Source organism: Gambusia affinis, linkage group LG10 (genome assembly GCF_019740435.1).
Source record: "Gambusia affinis linkage group LG10, SWU_Gaff_1.0, whole genome shotgun sequence".
Lineage (NCBI taxonomy): Eukaryota > Metazoa > Chordata > Actinopteri > Cyprinodontiformes > Poeciliidae > Gambusia > Gambusia affinis.
In genome coordinates, this window is record NC_057877.1 from 26209188 (window position 1) to 26226972 (window position 17785).

Below are 17785 nucleotides of genomic sequence, written 5' to 3' on the forward strand. Positions count from 1 at the left end.
GATGAGTGGATAAAAGGATGGTGGACAGATTGATGGGCGAATTGATAGATGTAACTTTTCCATGTGCATCTATTGTTTAAAATGAAAAGCTTCTACTGCATACTGGTTGAAAACTGTGGTTTTAGATGTTCCGAATGCTGAAAATAAAACAATTAAACGGATACACATTTTTTCCATTTTTTGCCAGACTTGGGAAATGCCTTTAAAACCTGTGGTATTTATACTGGCAGCTATTATCATGCAAATATTTTTCATTTTTTCAAATAAAAAAAAAAAAGAAAGAAAAAAGCAGCAAACCATCTGTGAATAAAATGTCCCATTTATTTATTTATTTACACATTTCCATCCATTGTTATACTCCAAAAACTTCACAGAATGCTTTTAATAATATAATATAAGTTAAAACTATTTTGACTGTTTGACTCTGGCCAAAAATAGCTGCCAGTCAGCAAACAACCTCTGAATGTGACAAAGTATTTGATGAACAGTCACAAGAATGAACTCTCAAATGTACCTTTTAGACATAAATAACAGAGCTGTGATTGGCCAAACAGTTTATCTGAGAGTATAACTTACTGTGCTACAGCAATGTGAATTAAAAAAAGATTATAAATAAAAAATAAAAATATGCCATCAATATATACACAGTAACTTTTGATGACCTGTTGTCTGTTGCACCAATGGTAGGTTCATGGACCTACCAAAAAGAGAAAAAGCTACAAAACTTCGTCTATCAAAAATTGGTTCATAAATTAGGAATGACCAAATCAACATAAGTACTCGTATAACACAAAAAACTTGATGTAACCGGTACATACAACGCATCATTTATAAGGACTATTTGACAATAGGAACTAGTCTATAAAGCAAAAAACCAGGTAGAGGTAGAGCACCATTGGTCTAGATGTCAGAGTCCAACTGGGCAAGACCAAAGACAAAAAAGGCTATCAAAAATACTGCCTTAGATTAAACTTTGCATTTCAAAACAGTTACATAATATCCACACACTATTGCACTTGCATACGCTTTTGTTAGACAGTGCCCAGTGCAGAAGCCTGGCCCATTTCTTCTGGTTTGACCCGTGCATAGGATGGTCTGGGTGTGCTTTTTGTGTAAGGTTCGGAATATGGAGAGGCTGCTGCGTTTGGAGGCCATTCCCTGTGTTTAGGGATTAACATATGAGCCCATATGCAGTCAGTTTAAGCACTATAAAAATGTCAAACAAACAATTGTTTATATATTTATTTGAAAGCACAGATCTCCTTTTCCTTGCTGGCACAAACGCTCCATAAAGTTTGAGTTCTCAGCACCTGGAATTTGTTACTCTCCCAAAGTCTCAATAATGCTGTTCAATAAAATCAACCAACTCCCTTGAACCCATCCTTTGATCTAGCTGAGGCAGCATCTCTTTGAAAGGAAAGTGTGTTTGAGCTTCTGTAGACATGAGTGATTTATGAGAGCTAGTTACAGGACAATGTAGGGGTCAGAGGAAGCAGACGGGGCCAATTTCTAAGTGTTGTCGGTGGTTAAGCAGTGAAGAAGAAAATTCCTGGATGTCTATGATAGGTAGCTGACGACTGTCCTGAGTGTGGAAGAAAAAATGAGACTGGTGCCAGCTGCCATCTTGAATCTGAAACAAAAAAAACTGTGATTAATATATTTAGTTTTTTATGGTTCAGATGATTTATAGCACTTCAAAAATCCAAATGTTTTCCATTTCCCCAGCTCATTTAAAGCAGCCTCCATACTTATTAGCATCCCTGGTTCAAATGTTCAAAAAACAACCATCTGAAATAATAAAAAAAAAAAAAAAAAAAAATATATATATATATATATATATATATATATATATATATATATATATATATATATATATATATATAAATATATATATATATATATATATATAAATATATATATATATATATATATATATATATATATATATATATATATATATATATATATATATATATATTTTTTTTTATTTTTTTTTTTATGGATAAATCCAACTTTTGATCAAACCTTTAATTCAGATACTTTTTTGTAGTAGAAGGATTGTTAGTCATTTCTCTTGGTTTTTGTTTAACCATTTCAGTGTTGTTTTGCTACATACTCTACAGATTTGGTTATTTTTTTTTTAAATTAATGAGTCTATAATGTCATGCTTTCTTATTTTTTTCAGAACCACAGGGCAAGTCCAAGTGCTGTGGTTGTTGGGTTTTGGGTTCCATGATTAGAACCCAAAACCTTCTTGGTCCCACCAAGTGTAACATTTTACAACCACAAATATTTCACACTAAAATATTTTCCACTAGTATTCGATTTACAGAAAACATTTCAATGATTCTCCTTTAGAGAAAAAAATCCACTGACTGAGTTAAACTAACAACACCATGTTTGTGTAATCTTGGTATTCAAAATGTGCTTTCTATCCATCTCATTACCTTGCATTCATCCTGAATCAGATGTGGTTCAAGTAGTGTGTTAGATGTATCTTTATTCCAACTAATAAACCGGGGTTTGGAGTCTTCTCTTTGAATGGATCCAGAGGAGCTGAATTTCTCTTTGGTTTTGTAGGCTGGATCACCCAGACAGTGAAATGTGATCCTTTGACTTGCTTCAGAACTCAATAAATGGAGAAACTTCATTTGGACTTTCCCAATGTCAAACTCCAGCTATAAGAAAGGAGTAGAAAGTATGACTGTAGTATCACAAGCACAAAGGTAATGGTAAGAGATCTCTTTCAGGCTACCAAAATTTATTTAGTTTAATTTCTAATGCTCAAAGCATTGACATGGTTAGTGTTTTACTTCTTCACTGATACCTTATTGGAGGCCACTGGATGTAAACAAGTCTGACCACCTCCAGTAAAGTTGCAGAAGACCTTGAAGGCATCAGAAGTGCAGCCAAGGTTTGGATCAATCCAGAACCAATCTGAAAGTCCCAAATAAAATGGAGAAATTGTTCAATTACACAGAGATGCAACACTCACATTCTTCAAATTTTGTGTTTGAATATCCAAGATTATGGATCCTGGAAACATGTCAAGAAGGAAGGACTTTGGGTTCCACACCCAATCTTTAAGGCTAAATACAGCTACCCTACCTAACTGCATTCACTTGTATCTGAGATCTTGGCCTCTCCATTGTGATCAATTCCACATGACCACAGGTAAAGATTGGAACATAGACAAATTTATCAAGGTTCTTTTTTCATTACAAAAAGTCAGAGAAGCACCCACATCACTGCAGACAAGGCCCCAGCTAAAGCTAGAACTACTGATCAAACCTGAAATCTGGGTGTAATGATGGACTCACATCTGGGCCTTCAGACACATAAAGATAGTTACAAAGTCAGCCTTCTATCAGCTGAAAAAAGTTCCAGAATCAAAGGAATAATGTCCCACAAAGATCTTGAGAAACTCATCCACATGTTTATCTTTAGTTGAACTGATTACTTTGCGGTGTCTTCACTGGTCTGCCTAAAAAAAAAAAATCAATTAGATAGCTGCAGCTGATCCAGAATGCAGCTGCTCACGTTCTCACTAAAACTTGGAAGATAGAGAACATCACCTCAGTTTTAAAGACCTCCCACTGGCTCCCTGTAGCTCAGAGAATATATTTTAAAATAATTTATCCTAAAGACCTGTTGTTAACCCAGACCAGTCAGGACGTCTAGTCCAAGTCTGCTCTGCTTTCCCAGAATCAGATTTAAACATGGAGAAGGACATTCCGTTTTCATTGACCACTAATCTGGAACAAACTTCCAGAAAACTGCCAAAATGCTGAAACACTGAGTTTGTTTCAATCAAGACGAAAAACACATTTGCTTAGTTGGCGATCCATCTTATTCTGGTGTATCATATAATTTGCCTAATCTGTCCAACATGTGACTCAGAAAACTTACCATCTTTGAGTTGTAAGTGCTGACAGTCCAGGAGGTCTTTACAGACACGAGCCGGATTTTCTTTTGTGCCAAGAGGTTTTTTGATACTCTCAATCACGCCGCTCAGATAACGCAGGGTCTTCAGTATCTCTACGTTCTGGTCTGGCAGGTTCATTTCAATGTTCTGAAAGATCTGGTTATGCAAGGGAAACAAAGGAGTCAAACTACAGAGTAATGAGGATTTAAAACCTTTTCTGTTCCCACACCCTCTTTAGAATCCTGCCAGTGTTGTTTTGAATATGTTGAAGCTTTTGAAGGCTCTTGCTCAGGACCCCAATCGTCAGTTCCATAAAATACTCCAATCTGGAGGAGACTAGCAACACTTAGCACCTGTCTTCTTGAATAAAAACGACCAGTAATTGCTTTAATGACGATAGAATAAATAGGAGAGTTGCAAGACCGAAACCCAACCGACAATCTAAACATGAGACTCAAACAAGAAAAGGAATCCTAACATAAGATTTTCTTCTGTAGAGCCCCAGCTTGATTGCCTCCATGCAATGCTACACAAATGCAGTAATTCAAACAAAATCTCCAAAAATGTGCATATGCTCTACAATATTAAGCAACCATTTAAATTTGTTCTATCACTAGTTCTCTAACTTTGTGAGAAACCAAATTTTAGGTTTTCATGGGCTATACACCATGATCACAAAAACTAAAATATATCCCTCTGAAAATAAGGTATCTATAAGCTTCAATCTTTGAATATAATGATTAAAACAAATTATCCTTCAATGCTGTGATGACATAGTAAGAACAGTCTTTATGTGCTGTACCTCTGTCCTGATGGCAGCGTTGGTGTCAGACTGCTTGTGGAGAGCTGAGTCATCATAAATGTATCTCTGTAGATTCAGAACCAACATGATGAGACACATTCAAACCATAAGAGTCACTATCTACTCTAATTCTAGAGAAAAACAGCAGAAGGCTTGTATCTACAAAGTCTCACATTCTTAATTTTAGCAGAATTAACAATAACAATCTTTTATAAACACTACAGATAGTCTTTGATTAAATAAACAATGAGGGATCCGATAAAGTGGAAGTAATACTGGAAGTAAAGATAATAGGAGTTGATAAATGATTTACTTTGCCAAGTGCTACAAGACAAAATTTTCTGAAATTCAAGATTTGTTGGTTAGGCGTTTTTCACATTTTAACAGGACATGGGAACATTATAAAGTTGTTGCCTCTCCAAACATGTCACATTTTTTCAGCATTTATAATTTCATACTATCAAACTACCCTCTGTGTAAACATTCCTGGCACAAAACGCTTACTGTGGGTCCGGGGGGGCCTGGTGGTCCCTAAAGAGGAAAAAAAGATTAAGACTGCATGAGTTACTGGCAAAAAAAAAATGGTCCCAATCAGATCAGGTTCTAAGATATTCTCTGTGAAGTGGCACTACCAGAAGATATAGATTTTACAACTATATCCAGAAACACAAAATACTTAAAAATATGTTTTTTAGTACGATCAATTAAATGCAACACATTCTGTACAGTGTTTGTTTGATGGACATGTCATATTGAAGTTAAGACTTACCTGTGGTCCCGGACTTCCATGTGGTCCTTGAGGCCCCTGAAAGTGTACCGTGAAGTATAAAAATTTTTACATACACTCATGATTATTATCAATGTTACATTAATTTTATTATTTCATTATGTTTCCATAGACAATGCCTAATTTTAAAACAAGACCGTCAGTTCCTGAAACAACACCCAAAAAAACCTTGTAAAAGCGCACGCGGGGTCAGTGAGACCACACACAACGTAAAATATTTGTGGGGTCCAAATGATTCCATCTCTTAAGACTGCAGGAGGGTTAATATCCACTTGATTTATTTTTCCTAAACCAGTTTAGGACCTGGTGTTTGGAACCATTTTACTGTTGGAACAAACAGTGGTGTCCAAGCTTGAATCACCTGGCTTGAACATTCACTTCCAATGAGTGGAAACTGGTCAGGATGTTCAGGAACAACAAATGAACTATTCGTAAACCAGAAGATGCTGAAGTGTCAATGTCACTGTTCTTCATGCACATGTAAAATTTCCAGAGGTCTAAAATTAGGAGCCAAATGCTTTGTGAAAAACAACAGACTCTTAGGCTTGCTCCATGATTTTTGAAGCAAGAGCTATATTTCTGACAAGTTTTGTACAGTAGTTATATCACTGAAGCTTTCTCTAGGTCTCTTTACAACTGAATACTTTTTTGCCATCTACACCTTCACCTTACAAAACAACAATATATACTGAACAGCACAAACTTCACAAACTTAAGATACTCACCACTTCACCATTGCTTCCTTTTGGACCCTTTGGGCCCTAAAGCAGATAAAAAAAAAAAACAACAACCTATATCTTTAACTTCAAACACTTTGCAATAAGCTGATTTTATGAAAGGCAAATAAAATGTGTAGCAATGACTAGACAAGTTCAAACGTACAGGTTTTCCTAGTGGACCAATCATTCCTTCAGGGCCCACAGGTCCAGCAAATCCCTGAAAGGTGAAATAACAAAGCAATATATTTTTATCAATAGCCTTTTTTTAAAAATCATTTGCATGTATTTTGTGTACTTATTCATGTCCCAAAAATTATCTATTTTTTGTAACAAAAGCACTTTGACACACCTTGTTGTTGAAAGGTGCTATACAAATAAAATTTGATTGATTGATAATACCAATGCAAGAGTAGATATTAGGTTATACTAGGTCTCATGTTAAAACTAAAATTAAATGTAAAAACATAATTTTAAATACAGCACCAAAACGTAAATGACACTTGTCTTTTAAAAAATGCACTGAAGACAACCTTTTACTATTAAACCTGGATATTATGTGTCAAATGAGAGAAAATCAAAATTTAGAGTTTATTTAAACTTACCAAAGAACCTACAGGCCCTTTTGGGCCTGGGATGCCTTTCAGTCCCAAGTCACCATTTGGGCCCTGTTTCCAGGCAAAAATAAATAATAATGTCATCAATATGTTTCTTTATAATATATATATATTTTATTATGCTTCATTATAATTGCACAACTGAAATGTTTCTTACTTTTGGCCCAGGAAAGCCTTGTAAACCAACCATTCCCAAATCTCCAGATTCTCCCTGCAGACACAAAGATATCAGTGACCCCAAAAAGCCATATGAAAAAAATAAGAACGTGCATAGTGTTTATGATTTTATGTCATGCTTCAAAGCGTTTCAAAGCAATGAATTCAATATTCCACAAAAAAATGTCCTTTGTGTCTATTTTGAAAGAACTTGAACAGATATTGGTTTTGTGTCTGGATCTACAGTAGCCCCAACAACCTTCCACTTTCAAGAAACACACACACGCACACGCCCACACACCGGAGGAACGTCTGCATCCTTTTTTTAAAATGTCTGCTTCCCAGGTGTTTCTACTGGCATGTTTATACAGCCAGTCTTTCACATCCTTTGGAGAGCTCTGTTTTCAAATCAGCGTCTTTGGCTGGGAAACTGCATTCACTGAGAAGTGTAAAGGAATCTGACCCAGGGGTAAAAATCCCCCCTCTGTTTTACAAATGTCAGTGGAGATAACGAGTAGAATGAGGGGAGATGGGGGGACTGAGTGCTGTTTCCTTTCTCTCATTCTCTTTTTTTTGAGGGAGTTACATAAGTAAAGTGGAGCACCTCTTTTTTTCAAGACACTGGAGCATGCTGCTCTTACATAACTTTTCAGATGGAATGTTTCCATTTCAGTTCTCACCCCAATAATTTGTTGCTCTATGCAGGCTGGAAAAGCATCAGGCACAGATATCTTTTGACTAAATACATATCGGTTACATATAGCCTGAAGTTATATTTGGAAAGAAGTTTAGGAAAGAAGCCAGTTTATAATCCTGCTCAACGAGAACATTCCAAGGATGGTATCAGTTATCCAGATTAATGTGGTACGGTTGGTGGATTATGCCGTTATGTTTTTATTCAGATCAGTTTTCATGTGTCCTTTATTTTTGTGAGATTCTGCTTGGTTTTAGTTTGTGTTGTGCGTCTTTCTGCCATGTAGCCCAAAGAACTTTATTTTGTAATCATTTTTTCATCTACATTGTGTAAAGATTCCTTTTCATATTTAATATGATTGAACCTGCTTCTCTTTTCTGTCCCATTTGGTTCCAGCTCCTCAGCGACACTGTGCTTCAGTCATGCTTTCATCTTTCAGTATATTGCAATTGTTATCAATCATTTGTTTGTGTCATAGAGTGCATCTATTATTTAGACATTTTCTATTTTCATTTTCATAGAATTCTTGTGATTTTAATTTTATTTTGTTGCATCATAAAATGAAGTGTAACCCCCCCTTTACATATTCACTTAAATTCTTAATTTGCAATTATCTTTTGCATCTTTAGGGAGCAACGTACATTATTGGTATTTGAATAACAATTAGAGAAATTTAAATACACATGAGGGAAAAAGGTTATAAAATATGCAAATAGGAAGAAGGTAAAAATCAGCCAAAAGGTCGATTTTCATGTTAAAGTTTCTAAACTGCACGGCATCCTTGGATACAGCTTTGGGTCTCATCTATGTGACATTTCCACTCACTGGTTGTCCTTTAGGTCCTGGATCACCTTTCTTGCCTTGGTCACCTGTCGACCCCTCTACACCTTTGGATCCAGGAGCTCCCCTGTCTCCAAGCAGCCCGAGTTCTCCCTAAATTATTATGAAGTGTCAGTTATTCTCAAATTTATTTTAAAAAATATTTAATTTAATGTAAAACACCAACTTCAGATAATTTAGCTTTTTTTTATTTTTTCCCCCAGTCCTAGTTCTTCTCACCTTCTGACCAGGTGGTCCCATATCTCCAGGTGCTCCAGGAAGTCCATTTTCTCCCCTGGGACCTGGACGCCCAGCAGGGCCCTCTGGGCCCAACAAGCCTCGTTGACCCTGCAGGTGAACAAGAAGTGTAATCACGAAAATGCTAGTTGCTTTTGGCAACTTGAAGAAGAACATCTGAATATAAGGTAAGAATCATGTTTGGAAAACATTTCAAAATCAGTAACATCAGTAACTCTTTCTTCCCAAAATTCAGGATTATCACCAGCTTTTGGTAGAAGATATTTTTTGACACACCCCGTCTTGAGGCAAAAGCTTTAGTATTTTGGAATCGACAGCAATTTGACCTGACTTATCAATAAATGTAGGCAGACATATCTTTAAATAACGTAGAGGGATAATATTTAAATGTGGAGAAAATTGTATTTGGGAGAAACTATTGGTTAGGTAGTATTTTTTCTTTACATGACGTCTGACAATAAGAACGAACATTAAAGAAGATAATTGTCGTGATCAGCTGCAACAACATAACCAGTTATCAGACATTTGCCACTTAATTATAAGAGATTGTAAACTAATAAAATAGCAAATTAATTTTAAATATGTGATCAAAACAAAAAGTATTGTTGTATTAAATGTTATGAACACAAAAATAATTTTCACCCATGTTTTCGACACGTATCTTTCCTCTTCAATGCCTTCTGCTTCACAGCTAGATGCAACAAAGGAGTAGCAATACAACAGCAAGAAAATGTTCTGATGTAGGGGGTTTGTTAGTTATGAGAGAAAATACCAAAGTTGTGTGATTTTCAGATTAGACTGTTTCTTGAGTTTTAAGGGTGCCACACAAACTCTACCAGTGATCAATGACTTACTGTCTAATTCTGCTTCACCATAAAAGCTAGTAAAGCTTAATGAATACCAAAACCAAGTATTTTCCCCTTTCCTTCAAAAATTTTAAAACAGTAACAGTTGTTCCTTTGTAATAATATGGTGGTTTTCTGCTCTATTTGCTGCATGGTGAAGCAAAATGGAAAGACTCATTAGAAAACACACAGAGCTCGCTGTCATCCCAGATATGGCTTCTATTCTTCAATCTCTTTTAGACGATTTGACAAGTTGAGAACCAGACGGAAATTGCAGAGCTGTCATGAAACCCCAAGAGGAGTTTAAGATTTTTTGTAATCCTACAACTTCTTGAGATTTAATCAGGACGGAGCAGCAACTCTCCTACGCATATGCATGGTGCATACTGGAGCTGTGGAAAATGTTGTGAAGAACTAAGATGATTGATTTACTGTTGGATGGAGAGTTGGGCAAAATCCCACGCTAAGGAAAATTCCCACAGTTCCGGCAGTGGCCATTAAAACACATGTGAACATGCAAAGCCCTCTTGAGTATAGAGGGCATTATGGGTTGTTTGGAAATCAATGCATATCTGGTTCTGAATACACACTAGGTCATAAAAAAATGGGAACTGCTCAGCAGAGGCTCCTATGTGGCCTGGGTGATTATTTTACAATGTTGTTGTGGAGCTTGGCAAGTCAGTCTCATATTACTTCAACTTAAATTACATGTCATAACATTTTTAACATCCTCTTCACTAGACTATGCAATGTTTTTGCACATTAAAACTATTCTTAGGTTCGGCCATCTGCGTTCCTTTGGCTGAGGTTTATGGCATCACATAGGTAAATTAAAAAAATACAATACAATAAAACAAAATTACACTGATTGGATAGTTAATGTGATTAAATGACACATTCCTGTCCAAAACAGATGACTTAGAATGCAATATCTGCATTACTCTGTGAGATAAACTGGGTCTTAAAAAAGCAAGAGATTCCTGAATTAGTCACACTGGAATTTTATATGATGTTGTGTAAATGAAAATCACACAAGGGAACCTGACTTTCCAAGCCTGCATAAAATTCGCCAGTTTGGCTGCTGACATGTTTAAATAAACCCACAGTGCTACAATCAGGTGAGACCAATAAAATCAAACAAGTTAAGCAAAGCCAAGTTCATTTACGAAGCACTTCAGAAACGACACTGACTAAAGTGCTGAACAAAATGATTGAAATAAGCGAAAATAATGTTACGATAAAAAAAAAAATTAATGATTAAAGGTAAAAATGGCAAAAATAAAAGACCACAGACAATAAATGAAAATAAAACCGAAATAAATATAATCTGACCAAGACATGAATGTGAAAAAAGTTTCAAAGATTAGTAAAATAAATTATTTTAAGTGAATATATACAACTAATCCACAACTGTATGTGGATTTTCATACTGATCACCTGATCCTCCTGAGGAGAACATAGATTTGTTACAATTTGAAATCAAGTTTTAATGCCACAGACAGAAAAGGAATTGTAGTTTTTGTGAATATTATCTTTCTTAGTAGGTTAATAGTTTATTTGCCAACTATAATAAAATCAACACTGAAAGTTCTTTAAAAAAATTAGCTTGTTGACTAGTTCATTTCATGCTGGCTAACATTTGCTAACACGTTAAAGAAGGCTTACGTTTGTCAGCAAAGATCAAGGTTTTCAACTCCAACTGTTTGGACGTGAGATCCCAGTTTTTCCAACTCTTTTCAGTGTTTTTTCCACAATGTTGTTTATTTCTGACCATTCAAAAAATATCTTTAGCTTTTCCTTTTTTGAAACATGGCTAAAAACATACTGCTTCTAAAGTACCAAAGTTCAAGTTTTGCATAAATAGAGTTGCAGTCTTGTAAGAATATAAAACCACCAGATTGTGACAACATACTTTTAAGGCTGGTCAGAAGTTTTCTCCAACATCTGTGCACTCTAGATTTGTTTGTAGCATTTGTGTCTGCTAAAGGCTATACAAACCCTCATTGTACCTTGGAAGGCTTTAATCACAACCAAACAGCCACAATCTTCTGCAATGCAATGCAGCTGTTACCTGTCGGCCTTGTTTTCCTGGCAGACCTGGTAAGCCAGTCAGTCCTGGAAGACCATCTGGACCTGGATAACCTTTCAGTCCCATGAGTCCAGGTAAACCAGTTGGACCCTGGAGAATTACAACATTACTTATTTAAAAATTCAAATTCAAAAATACTTTATTGATCCCAAAATGAAATTAAATTATGGTCATTTTCAGGCTGAAGGCCATCTGTACATGCCAACATTGTCCTTATATGATGATAATCCCAAATGCATTCTTGTTAAAGCACCTGGTGTCAACAGTTTTATTGTTCCTCTTACACTGGGACACACATAAGTGTCTGGAGTCTTAAGATTAAAATAAACCTTTAAAAAATAAGTGATATTTTTGGTGTATAGACACTCCAAAGCTAAATTTTAAACCTAAAATTGAAGTTTTGTTCCAATGTGAATGGGACTAGGTATCCTTCTTTAATCATTTGATAAAAAAGCTTCATTACTTAACATTGTGAAGCTTGAAAGCTTGGTTTTGTTAATTTCCTTTACACAAGTGTTTCAATGAGAATATTTCTCACTCAAGCCACAGTCTCTTCAGAAGGCATGCTTTTGATCGCTGCTCAGTGCAGAGCAAAATAAAATAGTATGAGACTTTTTCAGCAGGCAAAGTTGTTTTTTTATTAAAAAATATATGAAATTTACACAGCAGTAAAAATGTTGCAGTAGTTTCTGTCTAAGCCAGACGACTGTTTGATGCAATGTGACACTCACTTCAGCACCAGGGGCTCCATTCAGACCCCTCGCTCCCTTCTTTCCAGCTGTGCCCTAAAATGTGAAAAACAGGAAATGTAAGGCACAAATAAAAGTCAATGTAGAGGACAAGACTTTCAAGCAACTCAAGTCATGCAGTGTTTGTATATTTCAACTATTCTGTCAGGAAAACATGGAATAAACATCTATAAACAAGTTATTGTATTAAGCTGGATTTTTTCAAATCATAAAATAATAAAAAAATGTTAATACTAAAAACTTAAACAGCAATACCACACTACATAATTACACAGAAGTCATATGCAGGAAGAAAACATACCTCTGAAGCTATTTATAGCGTCAGAGGTATTTTGTATTTTGTATATGGTATGGTTGACCAAAGCTTTTAATTTGAAACAGGCATAAACAGGAAACCAGAAAAAGTCTCCAGTGTTTTTGTGTCAGACCAAATGATGAACGTTTCTAACAGATGGCAGAAGATGTTGCTTTTTGAGTACCTCACAAAAAGAGACTGAACTGAAGCCGACAGGTAAAGAGGAAATAACAGGTAAATGAGTGGCGACGACAAACTATTTACCTAGTTGCTTGTCTGATATCATTGTGTAGCTTAGAAAATCTCTCTGAATTGAGAGTCTGGACACTTTTTAATCTTGTTTTCAAATTGTTTTTAAATTACATATGTTACACTTTAAATGTGCAGGTAAAATACATGCAGTGACTCACTGGAGGCCCTTTTTCTCCTTTAGCTCCTGCTTCTCCACGCTGGCCAGGTAGCCCCTTCACCATGCAAGAATATAAACACATACAACCAATAAAAATTATTATCCATATCAAAGTTGTGTTAATGTGATATTTTAGAGCAGCAGGTAATGGAATAAAAGTCTGTTTATACTGCTAATTCCTTAGAGGCTTATCGATGAGTCTGTTGACTCACCGGTGGGCCGGGCGGTCCAATTTTGCCACGAGGTCCAATCACACCAACATGACCCTGGAAGATTGGTATTTGAGACATGGTCATATGCTTTTCTGATCAACTTTAAATACTCAAACTAGACATTATTTTTTCTGGATTGAAGGAATGTTGCTGCAGGTTCAATGCCATCTGCCCCAATGCCACTAGAGTAAATAGTACTATATAATTGTTATTTATTAATTTTTTATCTATAACACAGTAAGGGAACTATGGTCACATTTTTAGCAACTTTAGTAAATTTTAGTAAAACAATGTTAAAAGATATTTAGATTTGTATGTCAACTTTCCACAAAAAAATGTTATTGCAAATCATTTTAAAGAAAATAATACACTATTTTTTTAATATATATTTGTAGCATTTTATATATACATATATATATTGATTTGCTTAGTTAGATTAATCTTAATCTATCACTTACAGTGACAGATTACTGTTATATTTATGAGATCACATGAAAGCAACACAAACAAACAAAGAATCAGTGTTTGAAATCAGTGAACACGGTTTCTAACTTCACTTACAGGATAAATATAAATGTCTAAACCTCTCAAAGAAAACTAAGAAAAATTAGCATTTATTATAGCCTTGCCCTGTGCGATAACACATAGCATTGTGTTCGTGCTTTTACCAACCTTGTATCCTTCATCTCCTGGCTCCCCGCGTTCCCCACGCTCTCCTGGAGGCCCCTGAGTAGACAAACATGCAGCTACATGAAAACATGTGCAATACATTGGCTTGATTCTCCTTGGCTGCAATCCTGTTTTAACATAGTTACTTGTCAGTCCAACTTACAGTACTTGATCAGGTTCATTTAACAAGTGACTCCCACTTTAATGATCATGCTCTGCACTGTAAATCCTAAAAATAAGGTTGCCATTTACTGATTGCAGAGTAAGGTTGTTCTAGTCTTATGAAAGTGGGACATTTTCTAATATGTCACACAATTCCCTTTGTATGTATACTTGAAATTATTTTGGATTATTTCAGCCACAACCAAAGCTGAAAGGCCTCATGACTTTTCACTAAACAAATTTCCATTTGACACAACAGTAGATCTCAGTATAACAACTAATGCAAAGGAAATAAATGCAATGCAAGGAAAATAAAAAGAGAACACTGCAGTTGTCCTAAAGTATAAGTGATTTCATGAAAGATAAAAACATTGTTTTTTCTTTTTATAAGGCAGAGTAAAAATTGTATAAAAAGCAGAGTTTAAAGGAAAGCAAGACCTACTGGTTCACCTAAGGGCCCTGGTGGTCCCGGAGTCTTATTGTCCTCGCCTGGATAACCCTGGGATGCGTCGCAGGAGCACACAGTCAAAGTCACAGTCACAATCTATGCAACAACTCAAGCCAATACATTTTCACACTTAAACACTTTTAAATTCTTTGGAAGTATTTTAATTTGGATCGCTAATTTAGATCATATTACCTTTTCACCTTTAGGTCCCGGTGGTCCAATGGGCCCAGGTTTGCCAAGGTGCCCCTATGAAAGACAAACATTGTCTTAGTTACACATAATAAACATAAATGGCTGTCCTATATAAATCAAATGTGATATTTTATCATTAATATGTTCTCTAATTTGAGGACTGATGTTCTCAACTCAAAAATATCCTTATGACTCTGATCATGTAGTATTTTTGAAGCGTAAAGTGTTTTGTAATATAATAGACATGAAAAACTCACAGGATATCCTGACAGTCCTGGTTGCCCTTCAAGCCCCATGACTCCTGGCTGACCCTGAGAAAAAAATAATAAAATAACTACATAAAGCTTCTGTTTTATTTTACTCAAACACCATTGTGACTCTCACTAATTTAGCATTCCACTCATATTCAATGATATTGTTTCCATCTACAGTAGTTTTAGTTTGATTTTAAGGCAATCCAAAGCAAAAGGAAAAGTAGAACAAATGGGAACTAACAGGAGGGCCTCGAGTTCCCCGGGCCCCTTTCAGCCCTGACTCGCCCGGTTGGCCGATGTCCCCTCGAGAGCCAGTCTCACCAGCAAGACCTGGAGGGCCCCTCTCTCCCTGCAAAGATCCAAAAGATCAGCTGATGGTTGGAAAAAATGGCACAGGATAGAATAAAAAGGAGACAGAAAGAAATTCACCATTTACATTTTGATCAGGGATAGGTCATATTATTTATTTATTTATTTATTTCAAACTGTTTAAAAAAAAAAAAACAACCAAAAAAACAAGAGAACAAGCAATCAGTGGGGCAGAAAAATATATGTGAATATAAAACAGTAAATCAAGTAAGAGACTCAAAAATTGGACTTCGAAGAGAGGCAGAAGAAGGCCAAAATATCAGTTTCTGAGGATGAAAACTGGTGGAGATATTACCCAAAAGGCCTGCTGTAGGGTGAAAGACATCTCATCTACTGACACACAAATCCACAACCCGCTCCATAGATTCTTTTTACTTAGGGTAACAGTAAGGCACGTTTTTGCAAGATACTTTCAAATATGGAAGATCCTAACCTTCTTTCCATGGCGTCCTCTGTTCCCTGGAGAGCCAAGTTTTCCTTCTGGGCCCTTTCAAAACAACATGAAATAAAATATGTTTTTATGCTTAATGGCACAACTCACTGGACTGCTGAATGTCAACACCCAACTTAACTGCCTGAGAGAATTTTATAATTTAGGCACTTCTTTTTGTGAAAGATTTGTTTTAGAAAACAATCAAAAGGTTCATCAAAGCTTGTAATCTGGTTGCATTTACTAAAAACAATTGGGTCTGTGGTATTATTATCATGACGGATATAATTTTTTGACATTATATAAACTACATCACATCTTGTATTGCTTTATAATGACCTTGGTGCTTTAGTGGCAGAACATCAGATTTCATGAATGCATCAATATAAAAGTCTTTATTTAGGGAAGACTGTCAGTTGTCCTCAAAACACAAGACTTAGCTGCATTGTATTTCAAACTGTAAGCTGCCATTTTTTGCACACTACTGTTAAAATAATACATCTTTGTGTTGGAACGAATGAAACTATCCATCCATTAAATCTATCTGCTGATCCAGTGTCAGGAGAGTGCTGATGCTCATCTCCAGTGCAGAAAAAAAATCAACCTAACAGCTAAAGCTGGGATTCAAACCCAGGACCTTCTCACTGGAAGGCAACAAGGCCCCTGCCCAGCTTCATCTGCCATGAATAATTATGAACATGATTTATATGTAATTTTAAAATCTGACAGTACATTTTGGAAGGTAAAAAAATAACTTACACGAAAGCCCTGGTTCCCAGGTATTCCTGCTGGTCCTTGGGGTCCTGGATCTCCTTCAAGTCCTTTGTCCCCAGGCTCCCCCAAAGGGCCACGCTCACCAGGGTCACCCTGAAAGAGTGAAACACATACCCAGGGTGGGTGAGGTGATAAGTAAGATTCACGTTTTTCATGCAGAAATCCCATAATTTCCAAACGCAACTTTCCAGAATACTTTGTTGGTTTTAGCCTATTTTTGGATGGAGGGATGGATGGTTTTGGAAGTCCAAATATTTATCCATATTTTCTTTTTCCATACTTATGAAAGCCTGGAAAATGTATTAATCAAATCTTATACTTCTCCAAATTTTACGGGCATCTGTAGGAGTCTTGTAATCCTGTTTTGTGCTCCATCTGACTCCATTCAAAATTAAAGTAAAAATCAAATAAAAAGCTACAGAAACAACTGAATATTCATTTTGTTATAAAACTTTGAATCTCTATTAGAAGACATGGAATTAAATGAATTATTTTTCCAAATCTAGACAGGTTTAGCTTGATGACCGTAATTTAAACTCTCAAATTTATTGAAAACATTTTAAATAGTCTTTAAAAAAGGTTTTTTGTTCTTACCTTCGCTCCATCTTTCCCTTGTGGGCCATCTTCCCCTGAGGGGCCAGGCGGACCCTGTGAGTGAATTACAGTTTGAAACAAAAACATTTTTTCTTGAAGAGATCTACTGGCTAAATCAGAGACAATGCAAGAAAAATAAAAAAGACTATTTACAGAAGCATGTTTTCTAAATGTGTATTTCAGAAAAACAGTTAGGATAGTAACCACCGTCTTTATTGTGGTGCCAGAACAATAACTTAACAATGAATGTGAACAGTACCAAAGCTCTTTAGAACAACTATGTGCAAATGTCTGGTTTGTAATAGACCAATACTGTCATTTCTAACTAAAGCTTCTGTGACTTTAGCTAAATTGTGACATAAGAGGGTAAAACATCTTTACTTTCTGTGGCACTTTGACTTATTATATCCACAGAGTCTCAGCAGTGTAACACAGCGTTTTGAACATCACAGCACTTGAACTTTATCGATGTGTAAAAACTTCACTTAAGATGTTCAGTCCATTAGTGAGTCAGAAATGA

At 35.8% G+C, this 17785-nt stretch overlaps 1 protein-coding gene across 1 annotated transcript in view; it reads right to left on the reverse strand.

Moving 5' to 3' along the window:
* Positions 1-301: 301 nt before the first annotated feature.
* LOC122838804 (collagen alpha-1(XXIV) chain) overlaps positions 302-17785 on the reverse strand; it is an 80197-nt gene continuing 62713 nt past the window's right edge. Inside the window, exons 36-60 of the mRNA XM_044129759.1 lie at positions 17266-17319; positions 16657-16764; positions 15901-15954; positions 15340-15447; positions 15102-15155; positions 14845-14898; positions 14647-14703; positions 14046-14099; positions 13374-13427; positions 13163-13216; positions 12440-12493; positions 11691-11798; positions 8757-8864; positions 8523-8630; positions 7005-7058; positions 6836-6898; positions 6397-6450; positions 6240-6275; positions 5497-5532; positions 5232-5258; positions 4728-4793; positions 3910-4081; positions 2828-2937; positions 2448-2678; positions 302-1630 (exon numbers count right to left, since the gene is read on the reverse strand). Coding sequence (XP_043985694.1) covers positions 1484-1630; positions 2448-2678; positions 2828-2937; positions 3910-4081; positions 4728-4793; positions 5232-5258; positions 5497-5532; positions 6240-6275; positions 6397-6450; positions 6836-6898; positions 7005-7058; positions 8523-8630; positions 8757-8864; positions 11691-11798; positions 12440-12493; positions 13163-13216; positions 13374-13427; positions 14046-14099; positions 14647-14703; positions 14845-14898; positions 15102-15155; positions 15340-15447; positions 15901-15954; positions 16657-16764; positions 17266-17319 — 2025 coding nt within the window. The 3' untranslated portion in view covers positions 302-1483. The remainder of the gene's footprint in view (positions 1631-2447; positions 2679-2827; positions 2938-3909; positions 4082-4727; positions 4794-5231; positions 5259-5496; positions 5533-6239; positions 6276-6396; positions 6451-6835; positions 6899-7004; positions 7059-8522; positions 8631-8756; positions 8865-11690; positions 11799-12439; positions 12494-13162; positions 13217-13373; positions 13428-14045; positions 14100-14646; positions 14704-14844; positions 14899-15101; positions 15156-15339; positions 15448-15900; positions 15955-16656; positions 16765-17265; positions 17320-17785) is intronic.